The following is an 18161-nucleotide window of genomic DNA, read 5'->3' as shown; positions in this document are numbered from 1 at the left end:
CCCATCTCCTGCTTACAAGCCTGAGAGTTGGAATTTTACAGGGTCATTTAATGTTTGGAAGATCCACAGTCACCTTTCTTTTTTGTACATTCAGTGGTAGATGAAGGGGAGGTGGAAGATGTCCCTTCTCATTGCAGGGGGCTTGGACTAGGTGACATTTAAAAAGTCCCTTCCAAGTGAAATTATTCTCTGATTCTGTGATGTCTTTGATCTGTATATTCATTCTAACCACTTAGCTGACTGTCTAAAATAAATAAATAAATAAATAAATAAATAAATAAATAAATAAATAAATAAATAGCAAATATATCATGATAGATTCTGTTAATGGAGCATAATTATCAGGAAACATTTCTACAGATCTGTGCTATTAAACCTTTGTGGAATAGCAGGGGCAGGAAGATTAACAAGTTTTCAAATTAGTTACGAGAGAAGTATCAAGCCTTCAGTTTGTTTTCAATTATTGCATTTATGTTCTCTACTTTCACAATGAAACCCCGAAAGATTCATTGCAAGTAAATACAGGATATTCAGTAACTGCAATTTAAAAAGTCAAAAATTCTGACAGGTTCCACGGAGTTATTTTCTACTCCAATTAGTATATTTAAAAAAAAAAAAATAAGAAAGCTTGCATTGCAGTCAGTGTAAAATTACCACCTCTATGAAATCAAATACAGCAATTAGATAAAGTACTTCGAACTGTGGGGGGTTTCATGTTCTTGGATTAGCTCTTAACTTTGTAGAATTGTCTGTGTAGCTTTGGCAGTCCCAGTTTTTACTCAGTTCCCTGCTGTGATTTTTTTAACACTGGAGCATTTTGAGAAAGTGGAAAAGAAATGAGCTTCGAATGAGAACAGGCTTTCAGCATTGAGGAGACGTGCTCTGGAGTCATCCAACAGAAGGGTTTTCCTGTCAATTCAGCAAAACATTTTCTAGGAATGTAAAGAATAGTTTTTGACAAGAAAGTCTCTCACCTCAGAAATGTGAGTAGGAGGGTGAAGGGACCTTGAATCTATAATGTGAAAAGAGAAGTTCTCAGGCAGAACACTCTTCTGGGTCTTCTGGAGAGTGGTTATTGACTTCTCTTTATGGCTTGCCCTGCAAGTCTGCAGTTTTTATTCCCCACTCCCTTGATGTTAATTGGAGGAGGGGTTTGGTCCCTTCATTAATTATGCAAAATTCACTCAGTAGCCTGATGGTCGTGGCACTCAACTGGGATTCAGGCTTGACTGTGTCTGTGCTGCTGCTGTAAATCAAATCCACTCTGTGACTTTCCAGTGTCCCACCTTTGAGATGTCAGTCAAATCAGACTGGGGGAGTCACCACCTCCTGTCTTGGGGGTGTGATAAATTTATGTTATGTCAAGGTTGTGAAGAGAGCCTATAGCATATATTTATCCCCAACCAACTCAAGTATTCAGTTATCATTTGCACCTAGAGAAAATAAGACTTTTTTTTTCATTATTATCTCTAGAGACAGAGCATGGCTTTGTTCCTGGAAAGGTATCCAGAGATATTTTCTCTCCTCTTTTTGTTGCTTGGAAGTGATCCAGCATTGCTGCTTTCGTGTTTTATTCCTACAGTGGTAGAAATTAAACATATTGTACTAGGATTTCTGAAGGATGAGATCCTTTGCCTGGGTCTTCACTGCTTTCTGATTAATGCCAACTACTAAAAAACTTTCTCAGTCTCCATTCTTTTCCATTTTCTGGCACAGGATCTTTAATAAGTGGATATTGCAAAGTAGACTTTTCCAATATCCCTCAACTCACCTTTTCTTTTTTTTTCTCAGAATTCTCTTTGCATACTGAAGAACAGGCAATTTCTATTATTATCTCTCTTCATACTTTTCCAGGGAGAGCAAATGCTTCAGAATGTTCTAAGGACTTGCTACTGCACCTGCAGGATTCAGGGAGGGAAAAAGCTCACAAATCTTGTGAACATCAGTGATGTGATCACTCTTAACTACTGCAGTGTTTCACTTGTATTACATTTGAACTCTGGCAGCAAAACTTGGCGTGAAATAAATATTCCCTGGCAGTCTTTGTACTTTTCCCCTGTCTAGATCTGCCCTCTGAAAAGAAATTATTTTGTCCCTTAATGAGGGCTTATGTTTTTTCACACATCTGAATAAACACATTCCTAAAAATAAAATGCAGTTTTAAAATAAAGCACAATTTTTGTGCCTTAAGGCTCTTTTACAACTGTGTTAAATTTCAAAATGATGTTACTTTTCAAAAGAAAGAAGATAGAACCAAGGGCTAAAGCATGCTGTGCGCTTCACTGAAATCCCAGTTATGTTCATTGATAGATTTTCTCTCCTGTTTATTTTTAGGTATTTTTATTTGTCCTCTGGCCTAAACTATTGTGAAGCCAATTTTTTTGAGGGATTTGAGGAAGGACTGTCACAACAGTTAAGATTTGGGTTAGAGGAGTTTTCTACTGTAGTCACAATTTTGCCCCAATTTGACCGAATCAATAATCTGTAAATTTTTCATGTAGCACTCTCTGCTAGAAAGGAATAGCTTTGTAAAGGTCTTGTGGAAGATATTTGAACTACTTAAGTTATTTCACTTGTCCACACTCAAATTTAACCTATTTTGTTGTGAAGTAACATTTAAGCTGCCACTGGTGGAGAATGCAGCCTTATGACTTCAAATTCTCTTGCAATCTTTTCGATTTTTCTTCTGCTTCCCCTTTTTCTTTCTCCTTTCACTGGCGAAAATTTTGAGCCTTGCAACTTTTTCTTGCTTACTGGTAATTTGTAAGAACCAATATGGTCTGCTTATGTTAGTTTTGTTCTTGCAGCTCTGTCACAGCTTTATTGTGATAATATCTAGGAAAATGTTCTTTAATGTGTATGGGGAGTGACAGTTGGGAATTTGGCTCCACTGATTTATCCAGCCTTTAGCTTTGATCACCACACAATCCATCTTCTTTTATGAAGCCAAACAAACCATTCTAATTAGTTGGTTGTTACAATCAGTGATCATCAACTGTGGAAGACTAATTAACCTTGGTAGTAAAACATAATGTAAGTATTTTTTGTTTGTTTGTTTAACGAGTTAAGAAGTCAAGAGAACAGGGTTGGTTAAAAAGAGATGAAAACACTAACGAAGACTCAAACCTACTCCTCTAAACTCACATCTGGTCTCTTGCCTTGCCCAGAAGGCAACTGAGCAGACAGAAATACAGGAAACTTATATATCCTCTGCTCTTTCTTCCCTCTTTTTTATAAATTCTGTCTTTGTACCTTATTGGCATTTAAGTTGGTGGCTCATGTTGAACAAAAAGGACATTTTATAGTTTTGTTCTCTAAATTATTCTGTCCATTCCTCATTGCCACACGTTGTAATGTGTGTGCCATTATTCTGGTCATTCATCCAGCTTTAAATCTCTTTCAAGTCCTTTGACACATTTTTTCAGTCTTAGCTAATCCAGTTTACCTGAAGCCCAGGACTGCCAAATTGAATTACTCTGCAGTCAGTCCTGCTTAGCACCTCATCCATACTTCATTTCTGGAGCCTCTATGTTTTATGTGTGTATAAATTTTTCATTTGCAATAATACTTCAGCTTAGCTAAGAGGGAGAGGGTTTTGTTGCTTAGTTCCTTCATTAGTTCAGGATTTTGTGCTTGGTTTTGGACCAACTGCCTGTGTAACTGGGGTTCATAGTCCTTTCAGAAACTCGTGTAGTTAGTGATGAACACGATGGGAGCTGTTCATTTGCAGCCCTTCACAGCACACCAGCAGTGTGCTGAGTGCTGAAATGGGAGCCCTGCCCTCCTCACAGCTGGGGACAGAACAGCACTGACACCTCAGGATCACAATCAAGATGAGATAAATTGTCTGTAGACACTTGGTCAGGAAATACAAGCTGAAGATTCAGTGTTACTCATATTCAGTGGTCTGATTACCTGTTTAAAGGGCTCTCTGCTAAATTCCAAAAGGCAGGGAAAAAGTTAAGATCACTAGAATTAAAGAGTAAGTCCAGATAACAAATGTGATGAGAAGGAAACAGCAACTGGAAAACAGAGAAGCTGATATGAGAAGAAATATGGTATGTTTGGTTTTGGCATAGTGAGCTTCCAATGTGGACAAGGTGTTCCTGAGAGGAAATGACAATAATGGGACAAAGAGACAGAAGGATAACCCAGAGCCAACACCTGTAAAGTTTCTCAGACTTCCAAGGACTGAAGTGTAGAAAGGCAAGACTAGACTATTACAGGTAAAGCACCAAAATGATATTGAGATACCACTTAGAGAGAATGTGATACTTAATATGATACATCCTAGCAGAGAGGGAAAGAATAGTCAAGAGTAGATGAAGAAATAACTGCTTCTCCAAGGGGCTTCATTTTTGGGGTTGAATGAAGCAGAAAGAAGTTTCAGAGGTAGGAGGGGAAAAGTGCAAGGAAAAGGAGATTGGGTGGGAAGGAGGTCAGAGCAGAGTGGTCAGGCTGAAAGACTGGGATTAAAATGGTTAAATACAACAGTGAGTAGGAAAGGGCATTGCAATTTTTTCACAATTTTATAAAATTTTCCTTTAACAAGCTGATCAGATCTTGAGAAAATAGGGCTGGAGGAGAGAGTCAGGGATGCCAGTCAGGCAGAAGGCAGACCACAGACAGTGGGATTGGAGAGAGGAAGGGTATTTTATGAAGAAATGCAACAACACTGGGGGAAAAAGAATGGGATTAATTTGCAGTGAAAAAATTAGTGCAATCCCTAAACTTCCACCACAGCAGCAGAGAAGTGGTAGAAGGAATAAGAATAAAGTCCAAGAACTCAAAAGTGAGTAGCTGAAGGGCAGTGGAGGGAAGGAGATGGAAAGACAAACTGTAGAGAAAGCCACCTGAGAGCTCACAGGAACAGAGCTCAGTAAACCAGAAAAATGTGGTCCAAAGAGTGACCATTTCTTGAGAGTGAGATGGTTGATTCAGGATTAGTCCAAGTGATTTGATAAAGAGGAAGAAACGTTGACCCTTGTTCAGTCCATTCGTCTCTCATAAGCTAAACTACAAAGGATGAAATGGAACAATATCAGAGTGGTGAGAACATAGATGTGTAGGTGACCACTGCACAATAAACAAAGGGAAATGTGTGCTGAAGTGAAATTTGAGTGATTCAAAGTAAGGTGGCACATCCTAAGCCAACAACACTATCTGCACAAAACTGATTCCTATTTAATAACTCAGCAGCAAAGTATTTAAATTTTTTCTTTTTTTTCTTTTTTTTTACAAAACCTGTTAAAGTCCCAGGTGATGTTATGCTTCCTATCTAAGTGTGCCACTGGTTGACTCTTACTTTTTAACATGGTAAAATCGACTTTTGGGGAAGCTGCTGTAAAACGCTGAGACTTCCGAAAGTATAAACGCGCAGCTACGTCTCATTTTTGATGGCAGCTGGAGCCTCCATGGTGGGGAACCTGTGGAGCTGCATGCTCAGAGAATATGGGAAGAAAGGGGGGTTGGAACTGTGTGGTTGCCAGGCTTCGTGATTCAAGGGCACAGCAAAGTGAAATCTTAATAACTCAGCGGAAGTACCTCTCGAAACGCGTGTCCTGCGCTTTCCACAAGTGTGTCCATTGCATTCAGCTTCAAATTTCTCCTCAAGGTGTGTTGCATCACGTGCTGTCTCCACACTGGATCATGTGCATCATAAATTAACGTGATTATGTAAATTCTGTCTCTCAGCTGGGACCTTCCTTTAAGCTGCAGTCACCTTTCATTAAGACCCAGCCTGATAGAAGATGGGTAACGCTCTTGATGGCCTCATTTGAGAGCTGGGAATGGTAGGGATATTATGAGCTCCATCTCCAGCATCAAATAAGCAGACAGACAGCACTGAATACGCTGAGAAATGCAGCAGAATGTTTAGACATTCACAGTACTGAACTCTCTTAAATCAGCAGTGCTGAATAAGCAACAGGGGCATTAGCCTATTTAGATGCTAAAAAGGTTGGGATTTTAAAATTACCTGGCTCCTTATAGTATTTATAACTGATTTGGTTTGCATGCATTTTGCTAACATTCATTTTATTCTGACATAGGAAACTGCATTCTGATTATTTCCCCAAACCAACCTTGTATAGTGGATTTTGACTACACTCTGGAGGTGGCTTTGGGATTGATTTTTTTTTTTAAATTGTCTTTTGTTTGACAAGCCAATTCTATTCAGAAATCACACATGAATTCTTAGGTAATCAATGCTAATTGTAAAAATCCTCAACAGCTTAATCTGCTGTAGATTTCCTGAGAATTTAATAAGCCTCTCTCATAATAAAATGTGTCAGAAGGGGCAAATATTTTGCTAGCACAGCTTGTAACTGATTGTTTGTACCATGGCAGCAAGTATTCACACAGCAGAAGTACTGTGCAGTCATTTTTAAAAAGAAACATTTGGTTTAGTGCCTTAAGGGCAAGAATTTTTACAATATTTTTTAAAATTCATTTACTTTCTCATCCCTACCAGCAATATGTCAATTTTTTGTGGTGTGGATTGCATGTTATTCGCCTCAAGAAAAAGCGAAAGCAACATAATGAAGCAGAACTCAGCTGAGCTGTCTAAGGATGCTTGGGGGGAGGGTGTTGATTTTTTCCCCTGCAGTTGCAGAGTGACAATAAGATTTTCTGAACCTTTTTCCTCCAGAAAAGAAAACAACAACAACAACAACAAAAACAACCAAACTCTCACTTTTTTGGGCAGTAGGGCATTTTGGAGTATAAGATTAAGGATTGTGTTGCCTGTGACTGAATAAATAAGGCTGGGTTATGAACTGTACTGAAGGACACAGAGCTGGTGAAGATCCCAGGGTGGGTTTGCCACCTGTTTCAGCCCTTCAATTTGTCCCAATGGTTTCATCCTGCCAAACAGCTGAATGTCTGCAGAGACATGAGGCAGTGGAGTTTGGATGGTGTTAAACTTCACAGACCTCTCTCTGCATTTGGCCAAGAACGAGGATGGTTTGAAAGCTTCTCTGTCCTCAGCTCCTGGGAGAGTCGTGTTGGAACTTTACAGAGTTATTAAATGCTGCCAAGAAATCTGCCTCGATCTGTAGCCTCACTAAGTCACCTGCACCTTTGTGTCTGCACAGCTGAGGCCACCCAGGGTTCAAGCCTGGAACTAGAAATATGAGCTGGAGCAGGGAAGTGGTGGGACAAGACTGCTCTGCCACATGCAGTGAAAACAATTTTGAAGCTGTCTAATTGCATGGAACAGGGCATAGTGAGGGAGGATCAGCTTTCCTCCCCAAACAAACCTGACAGCTCAGATTAATCTCACACACCATCAGCAATTCAGCTTCCTTGGAGACCTTGGCAAGCTCTGCCAGCAGGAGGAGGCAAGACCTGGTCAATACATTATTTTAATATCAAAATAAATGGATCCTGGGCAGAGCAAAGGTACCTTTATCCTGTTAGAATGTATTCTTTTTTGGGAACAGGGAAAAAAAACATGGGCTGTCAGAGAAAGGAAGAAAGGCTAGTGGCCAAAAAAAGTATTACATTTGCTGCACAGCTCACCTTTAAGTGCTCAGTGCCAAGTTTCTGCATCTCAGCATGAGAAATCCAGGGCTCAGAAGTGGCTGCTGAAGACTCCTACAAACCAAGGAGTGGGGAGGAAGATTTCAGCTTTAATTATGAACTTCCTGCTATCTCCCCTCCTCCTTTGAAATTCAAGGCGCTTCATTTTATTTTTACGTAGTTTAGTGTCTGAGATTCCTTTTTATGTTAGTAGAAAAATAATGATGAAAAGGAAAATAATTCTCTTATGAAAATTCATGAGAACAGGCAGAGTTTAGAAGCTGTGTTATTTATTCAGGAGAGCACAATTACTTTTAAGAACACTGGGATTTTATGTTCGTATGGATTTTTTTGGTTTGGCTCTTTTCCTTTGTGCACCTTGCCTGTTTACACACAGCTGTGCAGCTGTTGAGCATATGCATTAGGTCTGAAAGTTAAAAATCATCTAGAAATTAAATTAAAGAATAAATTGCCTGTAAGCACCATAATCTGTTAGCTAAGACTGTGAGGGGAACTTTCAAACCCCATTTTTATGTGTTGAAGTGCTCAAAGGCAGAAATCCATGTGCTTCTCTAGTAGCCTTAATAAACAATCTTAGCATTTTTAGTCCAGGAATAACTAAAGCCAGGAATAACATCTCAGGAAGATAATTGTACTGAGAGGCCTTGATACTGTGCAGAAGGAGTTGTCTTGGCAGTTTAAGAGTATTTATAATGACATTTATATCTGTTTAGACACAGACCTTGCTGTTTGCTGAGTAGCCTTGCTCAAGTAGTTGCAGTCAGGGGTTCTCTGACTCGGTGTTGCTGGATCTCAGAAATCATCTCAGCACTTCTGGCCTTCTAAGTCCTCAGGAGGTCTGTCAGCTTTTCCAGGTCCTCTGTTCCTTTAAAACGCACAAGAAAATAAAAAATAAAAGAGTCTTTTACCTTGCAGAACCAACAACCCTGAGCATCCTGAGCCCCAAGACTCCTTATTCTCTTTCAAGAGCTGGTTTCTGGCTGGGCCTAGTGAGATCCATGCAAGAATCTTCAGGGCATTTTCCCTGCAGGATGGGTCAGGGTTTTTCTTGTAAAACATGCTGCTATACCAAAACTTTCAGCCTTCCCTATATCTAACTGAGAAATTCCTTCTGGTGTGTTGTATCCCCCATGCTTATTTTATATTGCCTTCTTACTGTTGGTAACAAATAAAGGCTTGACTCTTCCTCTTTCCTTGGAAGTACCTGGTTTTCATTTCACTGGAATGACACCTGATACACTTTCACCTCAACAGTTGAGATTTTTCCTTTAACTCTTCCCTAAATTTGTCATCTCCAACTCTTATCCTCTGAGTACAACCTGCCTTCTGGGAACACTCCTGTGGCTGCTGGTGCTCTCCACAACGGACAGATTTAATTCCCAATATAATCTCATTGGTGTCATTGTTTGAAAGAACAGCAAATGGAGTATTCAAGTAAGAAAGTCTTGAAGGAGCTTCATTCTGCCTGAAGGGTCCCCAGTCACTGTCAAGCCCCATTAAGAACCTTTGCAAATATCCCAAGGTACAGTGAGGACTGGCCCTTTTATTTTTTATAGCTCTTTTAAGCCAGATCTGTTGGGAAACAGATATGAAGGCAGCAAGAGGAAGTAATCAATAACCTCAGTACAATCAGATAGTTGAAATTATTTCTTTGAATGTTGAAATCAAAGGAAGTGGCAGGATGTAAGTGCAGTGAGGTGATGCTGCAATGCAAGGCAGCTCTGCATGTTATTATTCTTTGTATGTGAAGATGTAAAATCCAGGTAGAGAAATTGCTGTAATCATATGTCTGTTCTCATTTTACAGTGTTTGTATTAAATAAGGAGTCTGTATCTGATTCAATAGCATAGTACCTTTTTTTTTTTCAAGGTAACAAGTGTAGACTGTTTTCCTCACATAGCTTGACTGCCAGAGGCTCAAGGTATATCCAACTCTTCTGAAAAATATGAAAGGTTGTAGAAACAAGGCCAAGCTCTTAATTCTAATAAACAGAATAACAAAATGATATGAGGAGAGAAAAGAGCATTGCCATTTCTACTGACATGTTTCAGCTTTGTCATTCTTTTCCTTAAGAACAAGAGAAACAACTTATGCAAAGGAAAGATAGAAACAGGCAGGTACTGCTGGGTTTTATCTTCAGTGTGATAAACTTCCTCCAGAGAGACAAGAACAACCTGTTCATAAGGCATGGAGAAGGTACAGGCAGTACAATTCCCACAGTGAATTGTTCCAGCTTCAGGAAGTTTGCTCTGTCAGAGATCCTTCCAGCTTCTCAGGAAGCACAAATACTCTGGTGCACTGGAGTTTTCAATTTTGTTTAATAAGGCTTGAAATAGTCGTACGTGACTCAGGAATTTTGGGTTGATGTAAGCTCTGGAAAGAGAGAAAGATGGATGAAGGTAATCCCAATCCTGAGGAATGTCTCCATGTGGGCTGTAATTGAAAACTAATGTACACAACAGACACCTGAAGACAAGTTTACCTGAAGAGCCTTTGCAGTAGGTGGGCCCACTCATGGGTGCCTGACTCAAACCTGCCTTCCAGGGACCTGCCAACCCTGGGGATGGTGAGATGGCTTTTGCTTCATGGCAGTGATCTCTGCAAGAGACCTCTGGGAAGAGATGGTCTTTCATGCAACCAGCCCAGCGAGGACCAGAGCTCTGAGGGCTTTCAGGCTTCTGTGTTGAAAGCAGAGGAAATAAGATCAAGAGTTTCTGTCTCTGTAGCACTTTATGTGTCAAGGAATGTGCCAAACCCCAACCTTGGGTCCTCAAGACCACTTGCAGCCCGACATAAACTAGCACACCACCATTCTTAGTGTAAAAGTTTAGCAACACCAGTTTATCTCCATAAAATAATTTGGTTTCATCAAGTCAGTCTTTTGTTTCGAAGGTCTATTTTATCCAAAAATTCCTGACCAGCTCAACACTGTTCAGATAGGACCTGAAGCAAGTAATTGTATGATTTTAGGCACAGAGAAACCAGCAGGGGAGCGCTGCAAGTAATTTGCAACATGAATTGAACAGAATTCTAGGTTTGTGTAGCATCACTGAACCAGTGAGTTAAAGAACAAGAAGAGACAGTACCAATCTCACTCGTTGTTTACCTGATACTTTCTGTCAGTAAAATCGTGTAACTTATTTACTGGGGGTTCTGAGAAACTTTCTGCTGTTATTTGCACCAGACCTTTGAAAACTCACCTAACAAAACCTCCTTTGGGTTTTCTTGTCCAATAAAATTGCTGAATAAGTTCTAAAGCCTAAGGAGGAACTTCTACTTACTGTCTCCTTCCTCCCAAAACTTTGGCAGGACTTTCAAAGCAACAGCCTACCAACTTGTATTCAAAGAAACCTGATTTGTGATTGCACTAAACCCATCGAGGCTTAATCTGACAATTTATTGTATGTGCATTTGGGAATAACTGGTCTTGAAGCAGAGTAACATATTCTTAAAGCTGTAAATTTTCTTTGAAATGAATGAGTCCTAGTGCATTTTGTGTCTTTACTAAAGTTCATTTACAGCTTCAATTGAATTTGCACTAGGATGATCAAATATAACCACATAAAAGCACAGACTTAGTCTTGCTTGTAAAAGCTGTTGATATTTTGGTTGTTTCTAGCTGGCAGAGATAAGGCAAATATTAACTGAGAGGAAAAAGTTGATGTAATTTGCCTTTTTAAATTATAATTTCTCAATTGTTTTTCTGAGTTTTAGTCGTTATCTTATAGAGAAATATAATACAACTTTTCTGATGGGCTGTGTTCTCAGAAATAAACTTCAAGTTTCACCCAAAAAAGATGAGTTATTCCCTTTCAAAAATACTGCTTTAAAATATTATAAAATGTCCATTTTTCCAAGAGTATTGTAAGACAAATAAAAATGAAATTATTCATAATTCTGGGACGTGTAAAATTTAAAATTAAACGTAAATTAATCAAATTGTAAATGTCAAGAAACAAACATCGTTTTTTTGGTGCAAATAACTTTATTTTGGCCTCTGGCTTTGCCAGAGGTTATTTCCACATCTGCTCTTCTGTGCTGTCCCTGAGATAATTGTTATAAGAACTAACACAGAGATTCCCTGAACAGCTCAGCCCATGCCATCCAGTCAAAGGGTGGGTCGGGAATTAAGGCCTTGGGGTTTTGGTTTGGGGTTTGTGGTTTGTTGTTTTTTTTTATATGACTCAGTGAGAGATGTTTTGTTTGAGGCATCGGGTTGATAAACTTTTGCTGCCTCAAAGGCCCGGTTCAAACTCCCCAGCAGGTTGTCTCAGTGCCCAGAACTGACGCTCCCAGCCAGGCTGGGTGATTCCCATGCCTGGCACTCACAGCTGTACCCACTTGGGGCTGATTTTTTGGCTGCCCAGGGCACACCTGGAAGCCGTAAAATCTTGGGTGGAGCCAAGTTTTCTGGAGCTTCTGAGCCCCCTTTTTGCACAAAGCCTTGTGCTTGGCAGCCCTGGGTTGTGCTGTGGGTGTCTGTGGCTTTGGAACTCTGGTCAGAAATTCCATGTACAGTCCTGGCCTCTGGCTGGCAGCATCTGGAGACCCTGGAGCATCATCCCTGCTCCTGTGCCAGCCAAACAGATGTCATCTCCCTCTATCCTCACAGTATGTGGTAAGTGATGTGTCTGTGTAATGAGTAATGAGGCTGAGTCACTGTACATTCTCCCTGTGTGAAGTGTGTTTTAAATCACTAAAACTTCTTTACGTGCTCAAAGGTTAAGAGGCTCAATTCTGTAAGACTTAAAAACTCCTTAAAACTTCTGCCTTTCGGTGCATCAGTTCACCAGCCTGAAAAGCAAAAGCAGGCAGGGTTTGCCTACAAGTCTTAATGCTTGACCAAAACATTTGTGTCTGGAATATTGAAAATAGTAATGGATCCTTTCAACTCTGGGAATTGAAGCAGGATTAAAGTTGGTTGTCAGGGGGGGGAAAAAAAAAAGAAAAAAGAAAAAAAGAACAGAAAAAAAGGGGTAATTTGCTTTGGCCTGGCTTGCTCCTGACATATTTATTCTAAACCAACATGATTAGCATAGCAGAGCGTGTTCCCAGAGTGTGTGAATGTGCACTTCCACTGAGAAGGGATTTGCTGGCTGGCTGCTTATGGCAGCCAATGCTCTCGTCTAGGTTTTAATTTGTTTGTTTGGATGTTTGATGTGTTGTTAGGAGTTATAGGATTGAAAAGCTTCCAAAAGTCTTATCCAGCCTCTCAAAATACCACTCCAGAGAAATACATGTTTGTTTTCCAAAAATAGACGTTCTTTTTACAAAATAGGTGCTTTCCTGTAGTTTTGGGTGGGGGTGTGGAATCTGGGTATCCAGTTCAAACCTTCAGCTGTTGCTCACTTGGCCAAGCTGACAGAAATTGCTTTTGACTTGCTTCAAATAGAGTGACACTTTGCACTATTGTTTCTGACAAAAATGTGTCTTGTAAAGAATATATTAATTTTTAAAAGCCAGACTGTTTCTTGCAGCCAAAATGGCTGCTGTGCTACCAATTCCATGCACCTGTAGGAGTGAGGATGCTGCAGGTTTCTTGCAGCATTCCCTCCATTACACACATTATATGAAGTACTACTGAAATTGTTAAGGTGTTGCTTTAAATTAATGAAATGCCTTGACGTCTATTCCACCCTGGCTTCTTCTTGTTATTAACTCTCACTCTCTTTGAGAGAATAAGTTTCCTCTTACTATCAAAAGAAGATCCTGAAGATGAAGGTTGGGGGGGTAGGAAGAGAATAATGTTTCCTTCATTGTCTGCAGGCAAAACTGCAAATATGTTCAGGTGAAACTGTTCTAGTCCCCAGCTAAGGGGACACATCTGGTTTGTTTGTTGTCTTGGAGGCAGCTGCAGTGAGAACTGAGCTTGGGCCTGAGGCTGTGCATGTTCTTTAGACTCAGTAAAGTGATAGAAAGGGCTCAATGAGCTGCTGGAATGGCTTGAAACAAGCACATTTAATTACCTTTTTTTTTTTCTTTTAGTGATGATAGGAGAGTAAAAAACATCATAAGCTCCAGAAGAATTTTCCAATAGGAACTGGCTTTGCAATGTGAATGTTGAATGAAGAGCAGGGAGGTGTAAGGCTGTGCAGCTCTGTCCTCAGTGGACTTTTCTTTTAACCTTGTAATGTAAAATGCCTGATGTAGTTTGGTCCACAGATGCTGTGCAGGGTATTTTATACTTGTCACTCAGATCCTGTGATTTGTGAGGCATCAGTGTAGCTCAGAACTGCAGTGTACATCTAATTTGGCTGAGGTGCTTGTTAGCTCAGTGGCTCATCCCCACCCTGCACAATTCGTGGCTGATGGCTTTGATGACACTAAATCACACACCTCAGGTCTAGTATTTCTTCACTGATTTTTCTCTAGCTAATCCTAAGGTGTTCTTAACAATTTTACATATACACAAGGATCTGTCTTTTGAGATTATGGAAATTAAAGTCAAGGGAAAGGTAAAAAGTCTGCTTTGTGCTGTGACCTCTCCTTCTGCAGTGTCCAGAGGACAGCACAGCTCCCTTCACCTTTATCTCCAGACTCTGCTTATCACTATCTTCAGTAGGACATTCAAACATATTTTCGACTCTGAGTTTGTGCATTTGCAGAAATGCAGGGTTGTAAGTAAAGTCAATGAGGAAATTTTCATGTCAGGCTGAAAAAAACCCAAAAGACACGTCAGGAGTTGAAAGAGCTCAAGAAAATAAGACAGTCATTACATTTTGATACCCAAGCATTGTTGGGGGCTGTGGAGAAGTCAGTTATTGTGGATAACTGAAATTTTGTACAGCCTCAGAGATCATATCCACAGCTGGATTTGGGGGTTCAGAGCCAAGCAACCCCCCACCCACAGCATTTAACATCTGATGGTACCTCTGCGAGGCAGAATGTGTCTGAAAGAGGGAGTGCTGCTCTCTGCATTAAGAAGACTTCTTCAAAATAACAAGAGAATTTAGTCTTAAATACTTGGCTTCTATTTTCATAGTTTTATTATATCATGATTGGATTCCTTCTGTGGGCACAATCTTCTTAATAGTAGTATTCAGCTCTGACAAAGGTTGGACTTGAAGAAAACTAGAACTGAGATGAAAGAATAGAATTTTTGTTATTTAGCAGCTGAATGTGTCATTACATCAGAGTTGGTATTGTGTAGCAAATTGCAAGCTGTAGTGAAATTGCTTTAAAAAAATATCTGTATATATTTTTCTAAAACTGTGATAAAGTCATTCAGCAGCACATTGAAATGTGTTTCTAGCTGAACTGTTATATCTTTTTTTTTCCTGTGGTAGCAGAACAGATGGCAGTTATTTTTCTTACCAGTCTCCAGCAAAGCTGCTGCAATGCCTTGCTTTGCCTTCCCTTGTAAATGCTTTCAAGTGAAAGGCAAGCACACATGACCAAAATGATTCTGCATTGTAGCACTGACTTGTGGTTTCTAAAGCAAACTTTTAAGCTAACTTGCAGCATTAGGCTGGTGATAATCACTTAATGTTGTACCAGTCGGGTAGTTCTTAGGACAGGAAAATGAGCCGTTAGTCGGGATCAATGGGCGTGTTTGGCAGGGAGGGTTTGGAGCAGATGTCTTTTCCATGGGCATTCTTAGTGCAATAAGTGAGTATTCCATAACTTGAGGACAACTGCAGTCACTCCCATAGGATGAACACTGATGGGTTTGGAGATGCTCTGTTGCTTTGTAGCATTCCTGGAGGGACCGTGGTTGAGCCGGGAATCTTGGCTGATCGTTCAGCAACTGGTGTGTGGAGGGGAGTCCTGCACATGCACAGAGGGGTTTGGTGATTTTATACATTTTTATAAGCATTATATATATTACAATGTTTTTTAAAGGATTTTGTTTTAAAATTGTTGCTGCCTCCCCAGTAATTTGGCAACTCTGAGGAGCCTGGTGAAAACATCCCTAAATACAGCCTGATGTAACATTATTTGCCCGTGTGACAAGAGACACTGTGTAGTTCAGCAAAATGCTGTATTCTGGAGTGAAATCATTTGTAGTTATAAATCAAAATGAAACTGCCAAGTACTGTAAATCTAGGGCTGCCTACCAATTTATGGCTTCTTAGATTGCCTGCTGTAATGTGCCATATTACAGAAGCATTGTTAGGAGCTGTATTTAATTTACTTGCTTTAAATTGTAGTTTAGTGGACTTGGCAGCGCTGGGTTAATGGTTGGCCTCGATGATCTTAAAGGTCTTTTCCAATCAAAATGATTCTAAATTAATACTGTATTGCAAATTCAGCTTTGCCTTATTGAGAGAAACTCTCATTCTTCTGTTTTGGACAAACGTGTTCAAGAAGTGTGGTGTGTCTTCTTTTACAGCCTTCGACAAAAGAAAGGCAACTTGGCCCAGAAGCACTGGACTGGACCAGCCAACATAGTAAAATGCAAGCCCTGTCCCATGACACATTCCAGCCCTGTCTGTGGATCTGATGGACACACCTACACTACCAAGGTGAGTTCTGAGATCCCTGTCAGTTGTGCTCATCCAGGCTGTGGTAGGAAGATGGAACATCTTTCCCTAACAGGCAGTGTTAAATTACAGTCCTCTTTAGTTTAGGAAAGCTTTTTGTGTGTAAAAAGTGCTGATAAATGTAGGTTTTTTTCCATATTTGACAAGCAGCAAATCAGAGTGACAAATCAGGCTCTCATGACTTTCATGATTCATGTTTCTCTAAACAGCTCGTTCTCCTAATGAAGTAGAACTCTTAATGTTGATGATGCAACAGAGAAAAAAAAATCATTTGATCAGACGGACTTCTTCAGATAAGAGGATTTTGGGATAGTTCTTGTTCTTAAGATTTGATCTCCAAGTGGTAGAATAACTTAGCAGTATCATTCTTCAGCAATAGATTTATTTTTTAAATTATTTTTTTTCCAAACTACATGGTTAACAATTCGTTTAGCCCATGGTTTTATAGGCTTGTGTGCCAGATGCAGCATATATGGTACCATAAAAAAATTCCCATAACCCAGTGGGGATAAATTGGCTCATTGTTATACTGAAAAATATGATCACCTTAGGGCTTGAGTCAATAAAAGAAACTGGCTTCACAGCCATTCAGCATTCCAGATCTCCCATTAGCAAATAAAGCCTTCCTTGTCTCAGGTACATCTTCCACAAACAGCACTTCAGGCACTGGAAGGTGTGTTTAGGGAATACCCTTAAGGTTCTCTTATCTTTGTGCATGCAAGGGAAGGTTTGACAGTCAGTAAAACTATCCTTCAAAATCCAAAAAACAGCCTTCACCCAAAAAAAACAAAAAGGAAAAAATCCAGGAAAATAAAGCAACTGGGGGGGGAAATTCCCTGCTGTGATGTAACAGGGATGATGTAGCTCTGTTATCTTCCCAGCTGGGCAGCTTGAATCCTTCACCATTAAACACCACAAATATTGAAATGCTGCCATGGCTCAACCTTTTAAGCCTCTCTCCTGTTCTGGCTGAAGGATTTGTGTGGCCAAAGGAGCAAATCAGAAAACTGTCATCTGTGCCCCCACAAACTGCACAAAAATGGCTACACATTGCCTGTTAAACAAGTTACTCTTTAATACTCTCCAGGAGTTTGTATTGCAGTAATTTAACATCTGTTTTTAGGATTAAAATTGGGCTCATTTTGAAAACAGCTTTATCTGTGTGAGCTCTTGAGAGTATGTAAGATATTCTGCAGTAAATAGATTTCATTGCATATTCTGTCACCCTATTAACTCATTTCTGTGCATTTTACCTGCATCTCAGCTCTGAGTGGTTTTTTTGGCTTGCTCTTACTTCTCCCATGAAATCCAAATGGTTTTCATCAGAAGTTCTGCCAATGTTACAAATTTGCCAAACTATTGTGACTGTAAGCCTGACAGCTCTCATGAAGACATGAAACAATTCCCATTGCTGACATGTTTGACTGTCAAAGATACACCCCCCAGCAGCTGATCTGTTTGTTTGGTTTTTTTTTAAAATGAGATTTTAAAATATTTATTCTGAAGCAAATTTGTCTCATCTGAATTTATTGTATGTTTAACTATCAGTTGTTCTTGTCCTAGCAAAATTTAGGTTTTTTGGTTTTTGGCTTTTTTCAGAAGACAAATTTTGGTAAATGAGATGAAAATGCTTTAGGCAGAGCATTAAAATGAAATAGTAAATGTTAGTGTTCTAACAGATGTTTTATGGTCAGGAGTGATCATGGGTTTCTGGTATCCTTTAAAAACAGAATATACTGCTTCCTTCAAGCTCAGTGTTAGTTTTCAGCAGATAATGCAATCTCTCTTTCTTGACTTTAAGTGACTGAAATCAAAGCTTTCTTTGGTAATTTTCTTTCCCATGCCAGTGCTGTTCTCAGGTATTATTCCTGGCCCTGCAGTGCTGACTGTGAAAATGCAGAAAGGTGGACACAGGAGTGTGGGCACTGCTTTATACCTGTACACGTTGGCACCTGGCTCTGCATCCACTGCTCTGTGAACGTGCAGTGATATCCTGGGCACACGAACAGAGCCTTGCTAAGGTTGTAAACAAAAAATGGAGAGCAGCCACTGTGTTTTAGGGGGGAAAAAAAACCCTTCAGAAACTGTATATTGGCCTCCTGGTCACGTCCCAGCACACACAGGCACGGCAGGGGC

General features: G+C 39.9%; 1 protein-coding gene across 2 annotated transcripts in view; it reads left to right on the top strand.

Annotated features, from left to right (window-relative positions):
- SPOCK1 (sparc/osteonectin, cwcv and kazal-like domains proteoglycan (testican) 1) overlaps nt 1-18161 on the top strand; it is a 275034-nt gene that overhangs the window by 164903 nt on the left and 91970 nt on the right. For both annotated transcript variants that reach the window (XM_017827978.1, XM_017827976.1), the window contains one exon: nt 15875-16007. In XM_017827978.1, the coding sequence (XP_017683467.1) occupies nt 15875-16007 (133 nt within the window). The remainder of the gene's footprint in view (nt 1-15874; nt 16008-18161) is intronic.

Source organism: Lepidothrix coronata, unplaced genomic scaffold (genome assembly GCF_001604755.1).
Source record: "Lepidothrix coronata isolate B3197 unplaced genomic scaffold, Lepidothrix_coronata-1.0 Scaffold144, whole genome shotgun sequence".
NCBI classification, from domain to species: domain Eukaryota; kingdom Metazoa; phylum Chordata; class Aves; order Passeriformes; family Pipridae; genus Lepidothrix; species Lepidothrix coronata.
The sequence above is the reverse complement of the archived record's forward strand: the minus strand, read 5'-3'. Positions and strand labels throughout refer to the sequence as shown.